A 17,359-nucleotide genomic window follows, 5' to 3' on the forward strand; every position below is an offset into this window, starting at 1 on the left:
CATCACAGTATGCACCCTACAGCATATACACAAACCTGAATGTAAAGAAAGGAGACGCTGCCATCTACTGTTTGACACAGTTTATCAAACATTAAACAAACTCAAATACACAATTTAAAAGGGATCAATCTAATTTTATATGGAAAGGGGGATAGTTATTTGAAGTTATTTCAAGATTGTTGACATCAGAGAATAAAAAAATAAAAAATAGGAATACTGTGGAGCTAAATAACAAAATGAGTGTGTAGATACAAGATACAGAAGCCAAGAATGACCATGACTGCAATTCTTTATTTGGCTGCTATCCCGTCACAAGTAAATTATTGTGTTGTCTTTAGGCTGGGCCAGTAGTAGGGTTTGTAGTGGCACAAAATCCATGCAACACAAACTGCAGGCTGCTGCTGGCAGCATGTTGCTATCAATGTCTCCGTACATCACACTTATATGGAAATGAATCTGTTCCATAATTCAAATTAGAATGGATTAACAGAAATGCGTTTTCATTTTCAGAATATAGCTGCATTTTTTGACTCATAAATAAATGAGTAATAAATCATCCAAATTGCATTTTCATTTTCATCTTCAAGACTGCTCATTTTGTAACTTAATTAATATGATAAAGAAAATGACATTTAGCAAAGGGGCAAATAGGTACTAAAATTCAATCTGAAATGTCAAATTTGAAAATAAAAATGCATTAGCAGAAATGCTTTTTCATTTCAAGGTCATTGCTGCATTATGTTTCTCACAAATAAAATGAGTAATAAATCATCAACATTGCATTTTCATTTTCTTCTTCAAGACTGCTCATTTTGTAACTTAATTAAAATAATAAAGAAAATTGCATCTGAGATTTAATTTTACAAGGATGCCCCAGCAAATAGTTATGGAGGACTAAAAGTGCCACAATTAAATAATTAAATACACCACTAAATAATTAATTAAATGTGTCTTTGATTAAGTAAATGTGTCATTAATTCATTAAGATACCAATTCATTTCATATATATATATATATATATATATATATATATATATATATATATATATATATATATATATATAATTTCACTATTTAATTAATTATTTCATGGTCCTGTGCTTCATGAATTTGTTTTATCTGACAAACTCGCCCATCAAAGTCCGTGGGTGGATCCTAACACCTGATTGGTTACCCTGCACATCAAGTCAAGGCAAATGGATTCCAGATAATGGATTGACGCATTCATCTCATGTCCCCCACTCCAGTCCAGTAGGTGGCAGTAAATGCACCTAAAGGTTGGTTGCCAACCACCAAAAAAAAGCCAATAATAGAAGAAGAAGAAGAAGAAGAAGAAGAAGAAGACTGAATCAAACAAAACTTTATTGGCTAAAATTCAAGTGTGTCATGACTTCTGTTTGTGTTGTTCTTTGTTTCTGGTTTTTGGTTTTTGGGTTTTGATTCATGTCCTTTTTTTTTTCTATTTCTTGTGTTCTGTGTTTTGTTTTTCCAGGTCTTGTGTCTCATGTCTTGATTTTTCCATGCCCTCATGTGTCCTTTAAGTTCTCCTGTGTTCTCCCCTCTGGCTCCCTCTGTCTGTTGTCTTGTTCCCTCCTGGTCTGTTCCTCCGTGCTCCTCCCCCTCATTATCACACCTGGCTTCCTTCCTCCTCTCTCCTCACCTGTTCCTCGTCATGTCATTAGTGTCTGTGTATTTAGTCTCTGTGTTCCACTCACTCCTTGCCCAGTCATTGTTTTCTGTTAGCTGTTCCTTGCTCCTGTTCCTTGCTCCTGTCCATGCTCGGTATGTTTTTGGTTTTGAGTTTTCCATGTTTGATTTGTACTTTGCCTTTTTCTTTTTGTACTTTGTTGAACTGTTTTATTTTGCTACTTTGTCTTGATGTTTTGTTTGCTACTTTGCCTTTTGCTCTTTTGGTCTGCTTTTGGTTTTTGTAACAGCTTTAAATAAAGCTCGCCTTTTGTTCTCCTGATTTTGCCTCCGGTGTTACTACATTTGGGTCCACCCTTCCCTTCCATAGTTTTCCCCTTTACCTCGACCTGACAAAGTGGAAGACTCGGTCCCCCTGCTAGCCCCAATGTCGAGTGCGAGGTGCAAAACAAAATGTCAGAAAGTTGCCCTGAACTGCTGAGAGAAGCAGTGAATTTGAGGAAGCCCTAAGCAGAAATCCTCATTCACAGCAGATACCTGCCGCTCCATCATGTGTGCTACTAATCAGTGACTCGGGACATGGGTGTGGGTTAAATTAGATAATTTGGTGTTGGTTCGAAATCTATTTATATTCGATAGGCTCATTATGCGTCATGTGTAATACGTTCATCGTTAATGGAGGGAGGATAACACTAGTTCGCTAATCAGCAAAATAGTGTTAGCTTGCAGGTTAATGTTAGTGTTAACATCCAGATAGAAGTTGCGGCTGTTTTCGCTGATGAGTGACCATTAAGCTGTGACATGTTTCTGTGTTGCAGCCGCGGTAGCAAGGCTCTTTGCGCCATATAACTGTGGAACCAGAAGGAATATGACGAGACGACCAGCACAATTTCAAGTTAGTCGAAGAAGCTACACGCACACTGTCTGTTGTTTGGCAGACCACAAGGCGGATAAAGTTCCAAGCGTGCTGCTTAAAGGGGTCATATTATGCAAAACCCACTTTTTCCTTGCCTTACTATGTATAATTGCATATCCAGAGTGCCTCCCGACCCCTGAAGAGTGATTTAGGACCTCTACGTCAATGTTTTGTAAACTGGCGGAGTCAGGAAATGTGTCTCTAAAAGAGCCATTTGGATTTCACCCGCACTGTTACATAACAGTACAGGTGATTTGAATACTCCCGCCCTCACGCTGGATATCTCCTCCCATATTACTCCGGCTACCTGAAGGAGAATCCGCCAATTTCTGGCTTCACTTGTATGCGACAGCCTGAGCGCAACCTTGTACAACCCAAAAGCCAAGCACTCCTGCTCTGTCGTTGGATGCACGGACACTCATGTTTCCCTACATCGCCTCCCTACCAAAGAGGATATCAGAGCGAAGTGGCTAAATTTTATTTTTCAGGGAAACGTCCCAGCTTCACTGAGCAAAAGCATTGTTGTCTGTGCCAATCACTTCACACCGGACTGTTTCAGCAACTAGGGTCAGTATCAGGCTGGACTGGCAACGAGATTGTTCCTCAAAGATGGATCAATACGCACTGTCCGTGGCAACGCCACAGAAGAAGAAACTGCAAGTATTTTAAAGAACAGTGTAGTTTGTGTTACTTTGGCTGTTTAGCACATGAGCTAACGCTAACCGGTGATGTAAATATGAGGCTGAGCTAACCTTACTTATTGGGCTTACTGGTCTTCACAGTAATGTTAATGTTGCCAGATCTTAATCTGTCGTATCAGCACGCTTTTAAAACATGACAGTGAATTGAGAAAATTAATTAGCTAATTGAGATTTGATCGCTTCTAACCGGTCGGTGAACCACTAAGATGTTGTCCGCCGACGACAAGCTAGCTAGCGCTGCTCAGCCATGAACATGATGATGGCTAGCTAGCGCTGTTCACGGCCAAGCAGTGCTAGCTAGCTCATTGTCCGCGGACAACATCTCAGTTGCTACAGCTACTGTTCCGACACGAACAAGCATGGGAAACCGTCTCCTCCACACGCCGTGAACACGCAGAGAGGACTGTATGAAATGCTGTTATTCACAGCCAGTGAGCTACGTTTCGTCAATTAGCATGTTGTGCTAAAGGACAGTGTGTTAGATGCCCAGGAGCACCATGGCAGTTGAACGACTTTCTTTTGTGTTAATATACACGTAACTATGTGTGTAGTGTTAGCTGCTGGTACGAGAGACTTGATCTGACAGTACCAAAACTTTGTCTGTACTCAAGCAATCATTACTTTGCTTTGGTGCCGGAGACAGGGGTTACCTGTCTGCTGTGCTACGATTAACGTTAGTTATATAAAGGCATGGACACAATATGTATTGCTCACTTACTAAATCTAATGTGAAATGAGGGATTTGCATGGGTTTGCTTTGAGTTTGATTATGATTTGCCAGAATTTGCCTTATCAAATTGTTTTAATCAGAATTTCTGTCTACATAGCTTTGTTTTATGTAACATGAGAAACAGACACATAACATTCCTTCCTTTTGTGTTTAGCCAAGCACATCTGTACAGCAGTCTGTTGTGCATCATGTTGCCTGCCAGACAGACCAACCAGTGAAATGTACAGCTGGCACACAGTTTTCCATGAGAACTCTCTGGCCTCACTTCAAAAGCATATGATGTAATGTTAGTCACTATTTTACTCTAATGTGTAGTTTTGTTTTACTCTGTATGAATATGGATTGGCGAACATAAAACCTAACTATCTGTTTAGTTGATTATAGTTTAGTGTGTATACTATGATTTTTAAAGTGCTGTTTTTCCACCCAAGACTCTACCTGACTGCCCTGCATTACAATGAAAATACTGACTGACCACAGGCAACATCTACAGGTGGAGAGCTTCTGTACAGTCAGCTTCCCCAAATCTAAGCATGGAGAATGAACTGCAAAGCCTGTGAAAGCAGAGCCAACATTCTGTTTTACAATCTTTTATTTGAAACCCACAAATAAAAAAAAAAAAGATGGACAAACAGGCAATAACACAATAGGTTGAAAATAAACAAATAAAATCTGAATTATTTTTGTGATGGTTTTCAAAATAATAAATAAGGAGAATGTATAAATTAGGAGAAATACGAAGAGACACTTGACAACACTGCAGCACAAGGCTTTTTGGTTCTAGCGCATTTTCTTGCAAACATTAATTTTTGTTTATTGCACTGCAGACTACGCTGATGCACTGTTGGACCTGATCTTCGAGAAGGTTTTCCAGGACCCTGGCCCATATGTGAACGAGGTGCTGAAACTTACAATCCCTGAAGACCTCTCGGCTCAGTATGAAAGACCCAACAAGCTGGACGTTATAGCCAGTTATGTGCAAAGGTTCAATCAAGGACAGGACTGAACCTAACATACTGTCCTTCAGCGTCAGGGAACTCTGCACAAATCCTCAGCACCACACAGGCAGGCAGCACAGCTCTCACTCTCCGCCCCAGAAAGCACCAGCACCAGCTTACAAAGCTTCTGTAGGCTAGGTATCTATATTGGCTGGACACAATTCAGTAGAAAGTCAGCACTGAATGTTCACATCCATGGCAACTGGCAAGTTTAACTGTTCCACTTTAGATATTTATTTTGTATGTCTACAATTGTTTCTTAGAATAAAACATCTCTCCCAACTGTTCTGTGTGTTTTCATTGTTTGATATGTAGTTTTCATGTTACCAAGTAAAAGATAGTAAAGATAAACTATAAGCAATGTAAGACAGAGGAAGCAGTTATGTAATTTATAACACTTTCGCAATAAATTAATAATATTTATGGGCCTAAAAAGCTTACTGCACTATTCCCCTCAGACGTAAAGGTCCGTAGTCTGCCCGATAAATGTTCAGTGCATTCTGCAGTGAAAACACATTCAGGCAGACGGGTTCTAGGCTAGGATGGTACAGCATGCATGATGGTTGCTCAGGAAGCTGCTGTAACTTAGTCTTCGTGTAACCTATAAGTTATGAAAGGTAAGTGAGTGACAATGGATTAAAGAAAAGAGACTGCAAAATAACAACCTTGTTTGCCCAGTGTTCACACTTACCTGTGGTATTTCCATACAGCAGATATTCTCAGGCTTTGTAGGCACTTGTTCACAATTGCCACAGGAACACCTGTTTTTAAGCAGAATGTATATTATTCATTGGAAACTACATAGCCGATCACGTTGCGTTGTTTCCTTTTGTAATATTTAAAGTTTATAAACTGTTGAAACCGGTTCCAAAACAATACTGCTGGTAGAGAGCTGACGGGAGGCAACTGTGGCTTATTGAAAACTACAGTTGTTGGACATTGCTAGTTACAGGTCATCACAGCAAATAAGAGCAGGTTCTCAATTGACTTACCTGGCCACATAAAGGTAAATAATAATACAGGGTTACGTTTTTCTCTTGTAACGGCAATTGCTAAATTTCATCCGCCTTACTGCAACTGAAGAGCAGTAAACGCCAGTCGAGGTTTGGCTAAGCTTTGATATGTAAACACTCGAGGCAGTAGAAGGGGGTTGTGATCTGTAACAGCGTGGGGCAGATGGCTACTAAGCCCGTAAAACTTTCGTTTGTCTATGCAGTAACAAGTAACAAGTAATGTCGAGGTAAAAACAAACAAACAAACAAAAAAAACTACTAACCACTGAGAAACATCCATGTTCATTCTTGGCTGCTGAACTTATTCTGGAGCCTCTTCGAACATGTACGGTTGCACAGCAGTTTGTTGTCCAGTGGCCATTTCTTCCGGTAACTCAGCCGTTGCCATGGTCACACAATTCCGCCCTCACTTATAAATATTCCAAAAACAAAGTGAAATCTTTTACTAAAAAATCACACCACAGTACACTGTTAGCAGATCAACAAAACACATTTGGTTTTGTTAATTTGCCTTTTGATAATATACTTTAAAAAGGTGATAAAATGATCTACTGCAACATCCAATTGCTGAAATTTAGAAAGTGGAATTTCCCCATTCATCCATCAATTATGTCTTAAGCAGAACAGTTATGACAAATGTGCATGAAGCACAACATATTTTCAATCACAGGCAAACTGGGACTGTACACAGGACAACTAGCACTCTCTTTAACTTGTAATCTCTGTAAAATGTGATTTGTTGTAAAATGAAGGGACATCCCAGGAAAAGACACATCTGAATAGCAGCATACATTATTCTAAAATATATACATGTCTTAAGGGTTGATATATTCTGTACTAGAGTTTGAATGGATTTTATAAAGCACTTCGTTGTACTTTATGAACATTTTTCCTGCTGTATCAACTTTTGTAAAATTGGGGTTGAGGATTTGGTTTGCAATATGGGTCTGGTCTCTCTCTTAGGTCATTGGGAGGACCATGCGCCAAATTTAAACAGTTGAGAAAGGGACTGAAAGATGTGATGGTATAGCCCCTGCTGACATCTAGGCCAGATGTTGTCCCACTTCTTTTGCCCAAAATGGCTGAAATGCAGTTCACATCACAGGTAAGTCAGTAATTTAGTTATATTTGTGGCTTTATTTAATGTATTTTCAAATGACTAAGCAGATTATTTTTCCATTTACCAAGAATGTGATTTGAATATTCTTTCACCAAAATAAGTTCTTCTTTTTTAAAAAATCAATTACATTGATGTGTTCTTTAAGATGCTCCTAGAAAAAAATCACATTGCCGGTTGAGGACAGTGATGATGAAGACTTTAACATAGAATCCACATGCCGCATCACTGGCTTTCATTGAGGATGTTCATTGAAACAGGTATAAACACCTTATTTGGCTAATGTATCGCTCTCTTAACAAATGCTTCTATGTCTCGTGGATAGGGATGTAATGGTATGAACATTTCACACAGTGGTAATAGTGGCCAAAATTATCACAGTTATCGGTCTAGCCATCGGTTATCGAGTACAGCAGCACTCGATTGGCCTCTGTGAAAAAAATTAATAGAAAATGTCATTAATTATTACTGCCATTGTTACTTAATACTAAGGGTGCAACCAACAGATCACAAAACTCATAATTTAGATCATATCACTTTGTGGGGAACAGGTTGGATCACTTTTTAGATCAAAACAAAAAGGATTACTGTTGTTAAATGAATTGTGAATACCCTATTTTGGCTCTTATTTCTATCTAGACACGTTATATTCACCATTTCATATTCTTCTATTCTTCTTCCCACTATGTGTTTGTCTCAAATCCTCCTCTCTGCAGCTCTGCATCAATGTTTGGGGAATTATTAGGTTGACTTTAAAAAGTGAAATCTACAACTAATAAGCTGTTCAAATAACGTGCCAAATCATGGATCAACTTCGTTCAGTTATACCACTGGTCAGTTTACATTAGTGACAACAGCAAATTAGACAGAGAAAACTCAACATACACATACATGATGCACCTGAGCTTAAGGTTAGCTTACCTTGCATTCGCTGAACAGCTGAGGGTGATGGTCATGTAAACTGGATGTGTTGCCACCCCTCGCAACAACTTTCTTCTTGCAGCTCCTGCAGATGGGGCTGCCATCCTCGACCAGCTGTCCCTGAGTATTCTTATAACAACCACAGTACGCCCAGATTTGGTTTCTTTGAAGGGGGAAAAATGCCGCGAGGACCGCTACTATCACATCCTCCCTCCGCCATGTCTACTTCACTACATAACTAGTGCACGTTGCACGTTGCACGCTGCGCACGCGCCACGAGTTACCTTAAAACTTAAAAGGTAACCTTCACCGTCGGGAATTTTACCGTGGTTTACCGTGACACCGGTAACGCTACATCCCTACTCGCGGATAGATATGATCAACTAAAGTTAACTAACTGTTGTGACTTTTAGCTTCATCAGGCACACTGGCCCATCTGCTGACATTCTGGGTTGGCTGGGAGAGGCTTCCTCCTGAACTGAAAGGGGAGATTTCTGGTGGAACCCTTCCTACGTCCTCCACATGCTTTGACACTGAAGCTGCCAGCTCATTTCAATACCTACATGGACTTTGAGAAAGCACTTGTCTCTGTCATAAATAGTGCACAGACTGGATTTGGACTTGTTTAAGTTGTTGTTCAGACAGATCATTGAATGCACTGTTCAGTATCTTTGAAAACATTTAACATACTGTGCAGTAGTTTATAATTTATTTATTTTTTTTGTTCAACACATTTTTACCATTAACTGAAACCAAGCAGTTCTGCATCTTCAGCTTTCAACAGAATGACATTTCATGCTGTTCATTCTGTGGCCAAAAATGAGACAGGAAGAAAAGGAGTGTGTTAAAGTTCAGGAAGTATTTGAGCTGTGCATAAACTCCATTTATGAGCTCATAACAGTGTTTACTGTAGAGCTACAAAGTAAAACAGCTTTTTTTCTTTTTAGGGAAAGCAAACTTTTTCAGTTTGTGCTTGCTTGTTCTAAGATGCTTAATAAAAGAATGGGTTGCAAATAAAAGCATCAGTCTGCTATGATTCTTGATAAAAACCTGCACAGTCTCTACATATAATCCAAGTGCATCAGTTACAGAAACTCCTGGAGCTGGCAAAATGGCAACCTCCTCATCTGAGAGCTCACGGGCCAGCTGAACCTCGGGGACTGACACAGTGCCTCCATGAAGTCTGTGAGGTCCGTTCCAGTCGATCCCATAGTCTTCATAAACCTGAATGGATGACAAGCATGATCAATCTTCTACTAATCTGTTGCCTATTCAGTTTTGTAAAATAGTACAGTTATGCATAGTATGCACCATAGAAACTACAGCTAAGAGGTTGATCTTTGAAAGCTCAGGAGACTTTGAAGAGACTATAACCTATGCTTCATTTAAAGTAGCACATTATTTTCTCCCATAATTCCTTTGGAGACTTCAAAAAAGTGTTAAAATTGATCTTTTTTAACCTCAGTAGGATCCTCCATAGGGCCTTGCTCTCTGTATCTTCTCCAGAGTTGCTGTGGTGACTGATTCCTTTCGGTTCTAAGACCATGAAAGTTCCAAGCATCTCTGAAAGAATTGAGGCTTTGCTGGATTTGTGAAAGGAAGATCCGGTGCAGTGCGAAAAGATGGACTTCATTGTCTGGATTCAGTGTTCCCTGATCTTCCAATAAAGTGAAGATCTGATAGAAGAGGTCCAAGGCATGTTCATAAACATCTCTCCACATCCTCTCTATTCTGTGTTTAGGATACAATTGACAAGGTGTTAATTTATGTGTGACATATGATAAAGAAGTACATTCAACTGGTAGTTGCTGTAACATTTATTTACCACTGATTGTGGACGCTTCTGCCTGTGATGTGGCAGCCCATACTGCTCAACAGCAGTGATAAAGCTCTGTAAGATCTTACTAGCTCTATTATTGCCAGCCACAGTCAAGTAGACCACTAAATGACTGAATCCATCCATCCCACCATGAACAACGAATCTCCACCTGGCAATTGTGAACACACAAAAACAGCACAATATTTCTCTAATGACATCTATGGAAAGATGCACTGTTTATTGTCTATTTCTGACCTGATGAGCTTATGGTTGCCATCTATATGCCATAAAGAGTTTGGGCCAGGAAAAGAATACTGCCGTCGCCTTAATACACGCAGCCTTAGATGTCTCATGTAGACTCCCTCTGCATCGACTCAGCGTAAAGACTCTTGCAGTCTTGAGACTGAGGGGAGGAAAATGAAATGAATAACCATACACTCACTGGCAACTTCTTAAGAAACACCTGTTCAATCTACTTGACCAGAACTGGAAAAGAGATACCTCAGGAGTCATAGTGGCCCTCATTTATCAATCTTGCATGAAAACGTGTGTAGATCTGAGCGTATAATTGGTTGTACGACAGGACACACGTGCGATTTATGAAACATTCGTATTTGACCAATCTCAGCATATGAATGAGCGGGCCTTGATAAATGCGGCGGCTGAATTCAATCGTCTTTAACGTGTTACGCCCTTAAATATTCCTGGTTCAGAGGCCTCGCCCACTGAGGTCAAACATGAAGAGACGAAACACAGGTGAGAAAATAAATTTTTCCGACACGGAGATCGGCATCCTGACATCCGAGGTGGAGCAAAACAAAGATGTGCTTTTTGGCAGTCTGAAGAGTGGAATACAAGGGGCTCATAAAAACGGTGTGTGGAAGAAGATAACGGGGGCAGTCAACAGCATTGCTGTAGAGGAACAGACTCCGGCTGAGGTTTGAATACAATTCTCAATAACTTAACCTATGCCTAACGACTTAAATGAATCTTTTCATCTGCAGCCTAAAAGCTTATGCCTGCTAATTGATCAAGACAATTATTTACATTTAGGTCAGGAAAAAATGGTCGGATTTAAAGCTGGCCACCAAAAAATGTGTTGCTGCACTTAAGCGCAGCATCACGCAGACTGGAGGAGGCCAACAGCATTGATATGGCCGTGAAGAAAAATTATCCGAAACTGTGTGATGGGTTGGGCTTATTAGAGCAACCATACACAATTAAACTCAGACCCAATGCCAAGCCAGTGTCCCTGAAAGTGCCATGCCGTGTCCCATTGCCTTTGATGGGGAAAGTGAAGGTGGAACTCCAGCGCATAGAGCAGCTAGGGGTTATCAGCCGGATGGAGCAGCCAACAGAGTGATGTTCCGGCATGGTGGTGGCTCCAAATAAATCCGGAGATATCCAAACCTGCGTCGACCTCTCTCCCTCAACGGAGCGGTCTGCAGAGAAAAGTTTATCCTCCCATCTGTGGACCAGACACTAGGAATGCAGAGTGATCTGAGACCTGCTATCAAAGAGGAACCAGTGGTACTGGGGGCCTGATCAGCAGATAGCAGGTTCACCAGCCTCAAGCAGGAAATATCAGCTGCGCCAGTCCTGCAGTTTTACGACCCGAATAAAGAGCTTAAGATCTCAGCTGATGCCTCGTCATACAGGCTAGGTGGCGTACTTGTGCAGAAACATGAAGGAACGTGGGCGCCAGTGGCATATGCATCTCTCATGAACACAGAGCTGCGCTATGCTCAAGTGGAAAAGGAAGCGCTGGCCCTGACCTGGGCATGCGAAAGATTCAGAGACGTCATCACTGGACTCCATTTCGAATTGGAGACCGATCATAATCCACTTGTGAGCCTGCTGGGTGGTCAAGCACTGGATATGCTCCCACCTAGAATACAAAGATTCAGGATGAGACTCATGAGATATGGTTAAATGTCACATGTGTTCCAGGGAAGAGCCTCACCACAGCCGACACGCTGTCACTGGTGCCATTGAAAGACGGCGGAACCACTGACAGCGATAGCCTGATGGAGGAAACAAAAATTTATGTGGACTCTGTGATAACAAGCTTGCCTGCCAGCGAGACCCACCTGTCCAAGCTGCAGGTCCAGCTGTGGGCAGACAGCATGTGCGCCCAAGTCATGTACTGTCAAGTACTGCGCCGACGGCTGGCCAGATCGCAGCAGATTAGACACACTGGTAAGACCCTATTGGGCCGAGAGGGCTGTTCTCAGCACACACAGTGGACTGTTACTGCGAGGCACTAGACTACTCATTCCCTCTACAATGAGAAATAGTGTGCTGGAGAAAATCCATGAAGGACATCAGGGGATAGTCAAATGCTGCAAAAGAGCTAAGCAATCTGTGTGGTGGCCAGGGCTTAGCAGCCAGATAGGCGAGTTGGTGTTGAGATGCACAGCTTGCATCAAGGAACGTGCCAATGCTAGAGAGCCTCTCATACCCTCTGAGCTGCCCAACAGACCATGGCAGAAGCTAGGAGCTGATTTGTTTGTATTGAAAAATAACAATTATCTGCTAGTGGTGGACTATTTTTGTAGATATGTCGAAATTGCCCAGCTGAGCCAAACAAGGAGCACAGAGGTCATGGTGCACCTCAAGTCAACGTTCGCGAGGCACGGCATACCAGAGACTTTAGTCACAGACAATGGGCCACAGTTCTCAGGCGCTCGCATGTTGGCCTTCACAGCAGAATATGAATTTGAGCATGTGACGAGCAGCCCAAGATACCCACAAAGCAACAACGAGCCTGAGCGTGCCGTCCAAACCATAAAGAGCCTACTGAAGAAAGCAGCAGACCCCTACTGTGCGCTGCTGGCCTACAGGAACACTCCTTTGAGCAACGGCTTCAGCCCTGCCCAGCTGCTTATGGGGCTTCGGGCTTCAGGCTCACCAGGGAGGCCTCAGGGAGCCCCACAACCTGTTACAACCAGGTCTGGCAGACCTGTCATAAAGCCAGATCGACTAGACCTGTGAGGACAGATATGCTAAAAAGGACACCTAAAATAAGAAAAGTGAAAAAAAAAAAAAAAAAAAAAGTGATTGTAACAAAATGTGTCCATGATACAGGTTGTGATGTTAACAAAAGAAAAGAAGACAGCTAAGTAATAAGTATTTGGGAAGTTTCATCCAGTTGAATAATGGTATGTTTCTGTGTCTGTGATGTGGTTAAAGAGTTAAAACAGGCCTTATAGATTTCTGGTGTTGGAAAAAAAAAAGAAAGAAAGAAAGAAATGGCCTCTAATAGGAGTTCATGATGTGGTAGGAGCGGTAAGAAATTCTGTAAGGAATGTATTTCAGTAACCAATACACTGTAATGTTTTCAGTAGATACTGCAATTCTATGAGAACCTGTTAGAGTGTATTGTTTCTCAGAAAGGGAGATGTGGTGTCATCTGGATATACAGGTGTGTCAGACACAAGAGGGTGCTCTAAGCTAGGGGTTGCCTGAGCCCCAAGGGATGTCGTGAGGTTGTTGTATGTTTGACGAGCAACAAGTAAAGATGTTAATGTTAGCTCCACGGCAGTCAAGTCTTTATTCACTGCCATACAAAGAACCCAACACGACAGTGATAAAATGCTTAAATGACTAAATGTTGTCCATTGTCTGTGTTTAGTATGCCTTTAGCCAATTTCACCAACAATACTTAACATTACTGATTAAATACTGCAGAGCATTTGCAAGAGTTTAATGTATACTTTACGTTTAAAAAGCGGCAAATGAGGTCCTGTCTCCTCCGTATAGCCCCCAGTGGAGGCTGTACTGGCCACGGTTCCATGGGCATTGGCTCATCTGGCTGCGCCGGCACATCAAAAGGCAATCCATTCACCAGTGCAATGTTGTACAAAAGTGAACAGGCCAAAATGATATTGCAGACTTTCTCTGGGGTATACAGCAGCGTTCCCCCTGCTGGTCCGAGACAGAGCCACCTGCCCTTCAGCAACCCGAAGCAGCGCTCCACTGTGACCCGTCTCCGTGTGTGCGTACTGTTGAACCTGCGTTCCTGATCTGTAGCGGGGTTTGCCAGCGGGTTTATTAGGTATTCCGTTAGAGGATAACCCTTGTCACCTAGAAGAACCATACCACAATGTTAATCATCTGATACCTTGTTTAGTTTAATGCAATTTATCGAGGGTAGCCACTTACCGAGGAGATGTCTATGGCTCTGCAGTGCGCCCTCCTGCGCCGCGCGCCAGCACAGCTGTTATGAAATATAAAAGAATCGTGTGTGTCCCCTGGCCACCACGTTTGAAAGTGATAGCTTGGCATCACAAATCACCTGTACATTTATCGAGTGGTAGTTTTTGCTATTGATGAATGCGTAATCATTTATGGATGGTGCCTTCAGACGCACGTGAGTACAATCAATTGCTCCAACCACATTTGGAAACCCAGCAATCTCACAAAATTGCCTTTTAATCACAGGTTGCTGGGCATTATTGTATGGGAACCGAATGTTCTTTCGGGAGAGGGATTTTATTGCAGCCAACGCTGCTAGCATCGTCCTGCTGAGACCCCAGCCCTGTCCCCGATCTCCCAATGAAAGGTCCCAGTGGCCAAAAAACCCAGCGTGGCGAGCACCTGAACTGGTACAGGTAAGGCATTTGACCGCCTGGTTTCCCTCTTCAAACGAGCATCTAAATTGTAGCATAAATCAATAAGCACAAGCCTTGGGAGCCGAAAGCGACGAATCAGCCAAGCATCACTCTCCATGAGGAGATCCCTGCGGTCTCTGAAAACACGCTCACGTCTGACACGCTCGTATTGTTCCTCCAAAACAAGCAAGTCTGCCATCGTAAAGATTTGATAACTGTCAAAGCATCTGTTTAAATAGGTGCTTTCAATTTGTGTTCCAGTTGTGTCACACCCATCGGAAAAAAAACAAAAACAATTACACAATGTTGTCATGAGCTAATTTGCAAACACACATTTCTGCTTGTATTTATGATTATTTCAAAAAGTGGTATCAGTAAAAACGTGGGCATTTTTATTTTATTTTATTTTATTTTTTTTGTTTTATTCGTTTTAAGAATCCGTTTTGATCTGTTCTTGATATGTGACTGCTTATGCTTAATGACAGCTGAGGTTTGTAAATTATTTTCAGCCAGATTTTGCTGTGCTGCACCGCAAATCCACAGACTCAAATTTGCGTGCACGATCTCAGACCTGACGTGAGATCTTATCGTAGCTTCCGCTCGCGTCCAAATTGATAAATGACGAAGTTTGCGTGGAAATGGTCGTAGGACGTTTTTCTGCTGTACGTTCGTTTGATAAATGAGGGCCAGTGTGAGGAAATAGTGGTCATAATAAAAGACATTAGAGTGAAGTGTGTAAAACTACTACACTGCAGAATCACCACAGCCTCAAACCAGAGTTCACGTCATTTTCTGAAAAAAGTGTTAATTCTTTTTTGCAAAACCAAACTTTAGGATAGGATATTTTGATGCTAGTGGCTTCAAGAAAACTGCAAATAAAATGACTGATGCATTGCAAATAGACACATACAGGATTGTAGTGGCAAATATAAACAGGGTCATGATCATGCATATACATTGATTTAAGAATACACCTTGCAGTCCTATATTAACAGGGAATTTGAGCCTGATGTAAGACCAAAGTTTGATGCTCTCTTTATAATAAAAAGGCTGGAGTGGGGGAGCAGCCGGTGCAGCTACAGCTCACTCAAGGCCACAGATAGGGGCCTGGGTGAGACACTTTGTAGGCCTTAAGGAAGTCAGACAAAAATGAGAATAGTAAGATGACAGTCTCGCGTGATCATGACGAGGGGGGTGGTCCAGGAGGGCACTGGTGACCTTGACCTCGAGTATAAAAGAAGGTGATCGGGGGAGATTTCTCAGTTGCCCCGGGGTACCTCATGGATTTATAACTTCTTCTCTTGGAATAAACACCTTTTTGGACTGAAGACTTGCTGCCTCGCCTCTGATTTGGACTTAGTCTCTGAGCGGTCTTGTCTCTAATTTGGACTTAGTCTCTGAGCTGTCTTGCCTCTGGTTTTGGACTTAGTCTCAGAGCCGTTTCTCCTCAGATTTGGACTTTTGAGCGGAGTCACAGAGTCAGATAGTGGAATAATTGGATGGATAAGGAAGGTAGTCTCCCACTACAGGATCATTATCTTAAGATGAGCTAGGCGAACTAATTTATAATTCATATTTAAATAATAAATACATGAACAATAAATAGAAATAATGCCCATATGATACTCACTTGGAACACGCACACCTCTTGCATTCAGATGACCACGCATTAGCTTGTAGCCGGTGTTTGGATGTCTTCTGTGGACTTCACTTAAAATACGGTCCAACTCCTCATCATTCACAGCTGAAAAGAGGCCAGTTTTCTGCACAAGCAAAAAAAAAACATTAACATCAAGTAATGTTACACTAAACGTAATATCCTTTCTGAGTGGATGAGAGCAGTTCGTTAAGTGAAAACACGTGAATTTAGTGTAAATACCTTAAACCGCTCTGTTTCATGCGTCTCCGGATGGTCCTCTTTGACACTCTGTTTAGACTTCGACGCCACCCCCACATTGGATGTGGCAGCTCAGCCCCGTGAACGGATACAAGTCAATGGAGTAAGCTTTATAAAGCTCCTAGTACAAAGTGTTATAAGTTAATGTCTCTCATTTACACATTCACACACGTACGGATATATTCAGAAAACAGAAAGGAACCAAAAACAACGTGTGTAATGTTCTCTGGTGATTATAAACGTTAACTATTCCTTATGCGTTCAGTATACAGGATGGATTTTTATAAATATTTAACTGTCATGTGTTATCACAGTAACAGCGTTACATACGTTAGCATCTGTAAACACTCATATAAACATTATAAAATCCATCCTGTGGTTTGATGCCGACCTGTACACTGAACATATAAGGATAGCGTTTAGAATCATCAGAGAAACGTTACAGACATTGTTTTTGGTTGCTCTGTGTTTCCTGAATGTATCCATACGTGTGTGAATGTGTAAATGAGAGACATTAACTTGTAGCACTTTGTAGAAGGAGCTTTATAAAGTTCATTCCATTGACTTGTATTAGTTGACAGGGCTGAGCTACCACATCCAATATGGGGGTGACGTCTACGTACGGTCCAGCACTGAAACGTTAGAGCATTTGCGCACTGGAAAAAAAATGTTGCTGATTTTACAAAGCAAACGCAAACCATGGCTGACTTGACCGCAGTAAACAACTGGACATGGTGGTGATTTCCCCGCTGTTTCTGAGAACATGTACCACAATCTATGCTACCAACACAGCCTTCATACTCTCCTGTTGTCTCTTCTCTTGCTCCAGCGTCTAATATGCACACCGCCACCCCCTAACGTAGATGCGTAGCACAGTCGGTCAGACTGGGGGCTGAAGATGACGTCACTCTCCTGCGCCGCTTGGGATAGCGAATTCAAATTGAAACACGAAAAAGCTTTCTTTCAGTCATGTGACAAAATGAGCAG

The 17,359-nt window shown here is 41.7% G+C and overlaps 1 protein-coding gene across 6 annotated transcripts; it reads right to left on the reverse strand.

Moving 5' to 3' along the window:
• Positions 1–5,256: 5,256 nt before the first annotated feature.
• On the reverse strand, positions 5,257–16,900 carry LOC119028826 (putative nuclease HARBI1). 6 transcript variants are annotated; one of them, XR_005077811.1, is made up of 9 exons: positions 16,355–16,897; positions 16,106–16,238; positions 14,027–14,081; positions 13,584–13,948; positions 10,118–10,265; positions 9,869–10,031; positions 9,504–9,774; positions 6,269–9,267; positions 5,257–5,753 (listed from the first exon to the last, which is right to left on the reverse strand). XR_005077811.1 is itself a non-coding variant. In XM_037115145.1 (5 exons), the coding sequence occupies exons 2-5, from the start codon at positions 16,127–16,129 to the stop codon at positions 8,959–8,961; spliced, it is 753 nt and encodes a 250-aa protein (XP_036971040.1). In that variant the 5' UTR covers positions 16,130–16,238; positions 16,355–16,886; the 3' UTR covers positions 8,736–8,958. The 6 variants fall into 6 exon arrangements, 1 of the variants encoding a protein (XP_036971040.1); XR_005077812.1 differs by lacking the exon at positions 9,869–10,031 and having other exon boundaries at positions 16,355–16,898; XR_005077810.1 differs by having other exon boundaries at positions 9,869–10,265.
• Between the last annotated feature and the right edge of the window lie 459 nt (positions 16,901–17,359).

Source organism: Acanthopagrus latus, chromosome 11, assembly GCF_904848185.1.
Source record: "Acanthopagrus latus isolate v.2019 chromosome 11, fAcaLat1.1, whole genome shotgun sequence".
Lineage (NCBI taxonomy): Eukaryota > Metazoa > Chordata > Actinopteri > Spariformes > Sparidae > Acanthopagrus > Acanthopagrus latus.

Coding starts and splice junctions, on each gene's coding strand:
- LOC119028826 (XM_037115145.1), bottom strand. CDS start 16,129: ATGCAAGAGGTGTGCGTGTTCCAA. Junction 13,949..14,026: donor GAGCCATAGACATCTCCTCG/GTAAGTGGCTAC, acceptor TGGTTCTTCTAG/GTGACAAGGGTTATCCTCTA. Junction 9,268..13,583: donor TCATTTGCCGCTTTTTAAAC/GTAAAGTATACA, acceptor TCATCCATTCAG/GTTTATGAAGACTATGGGAT.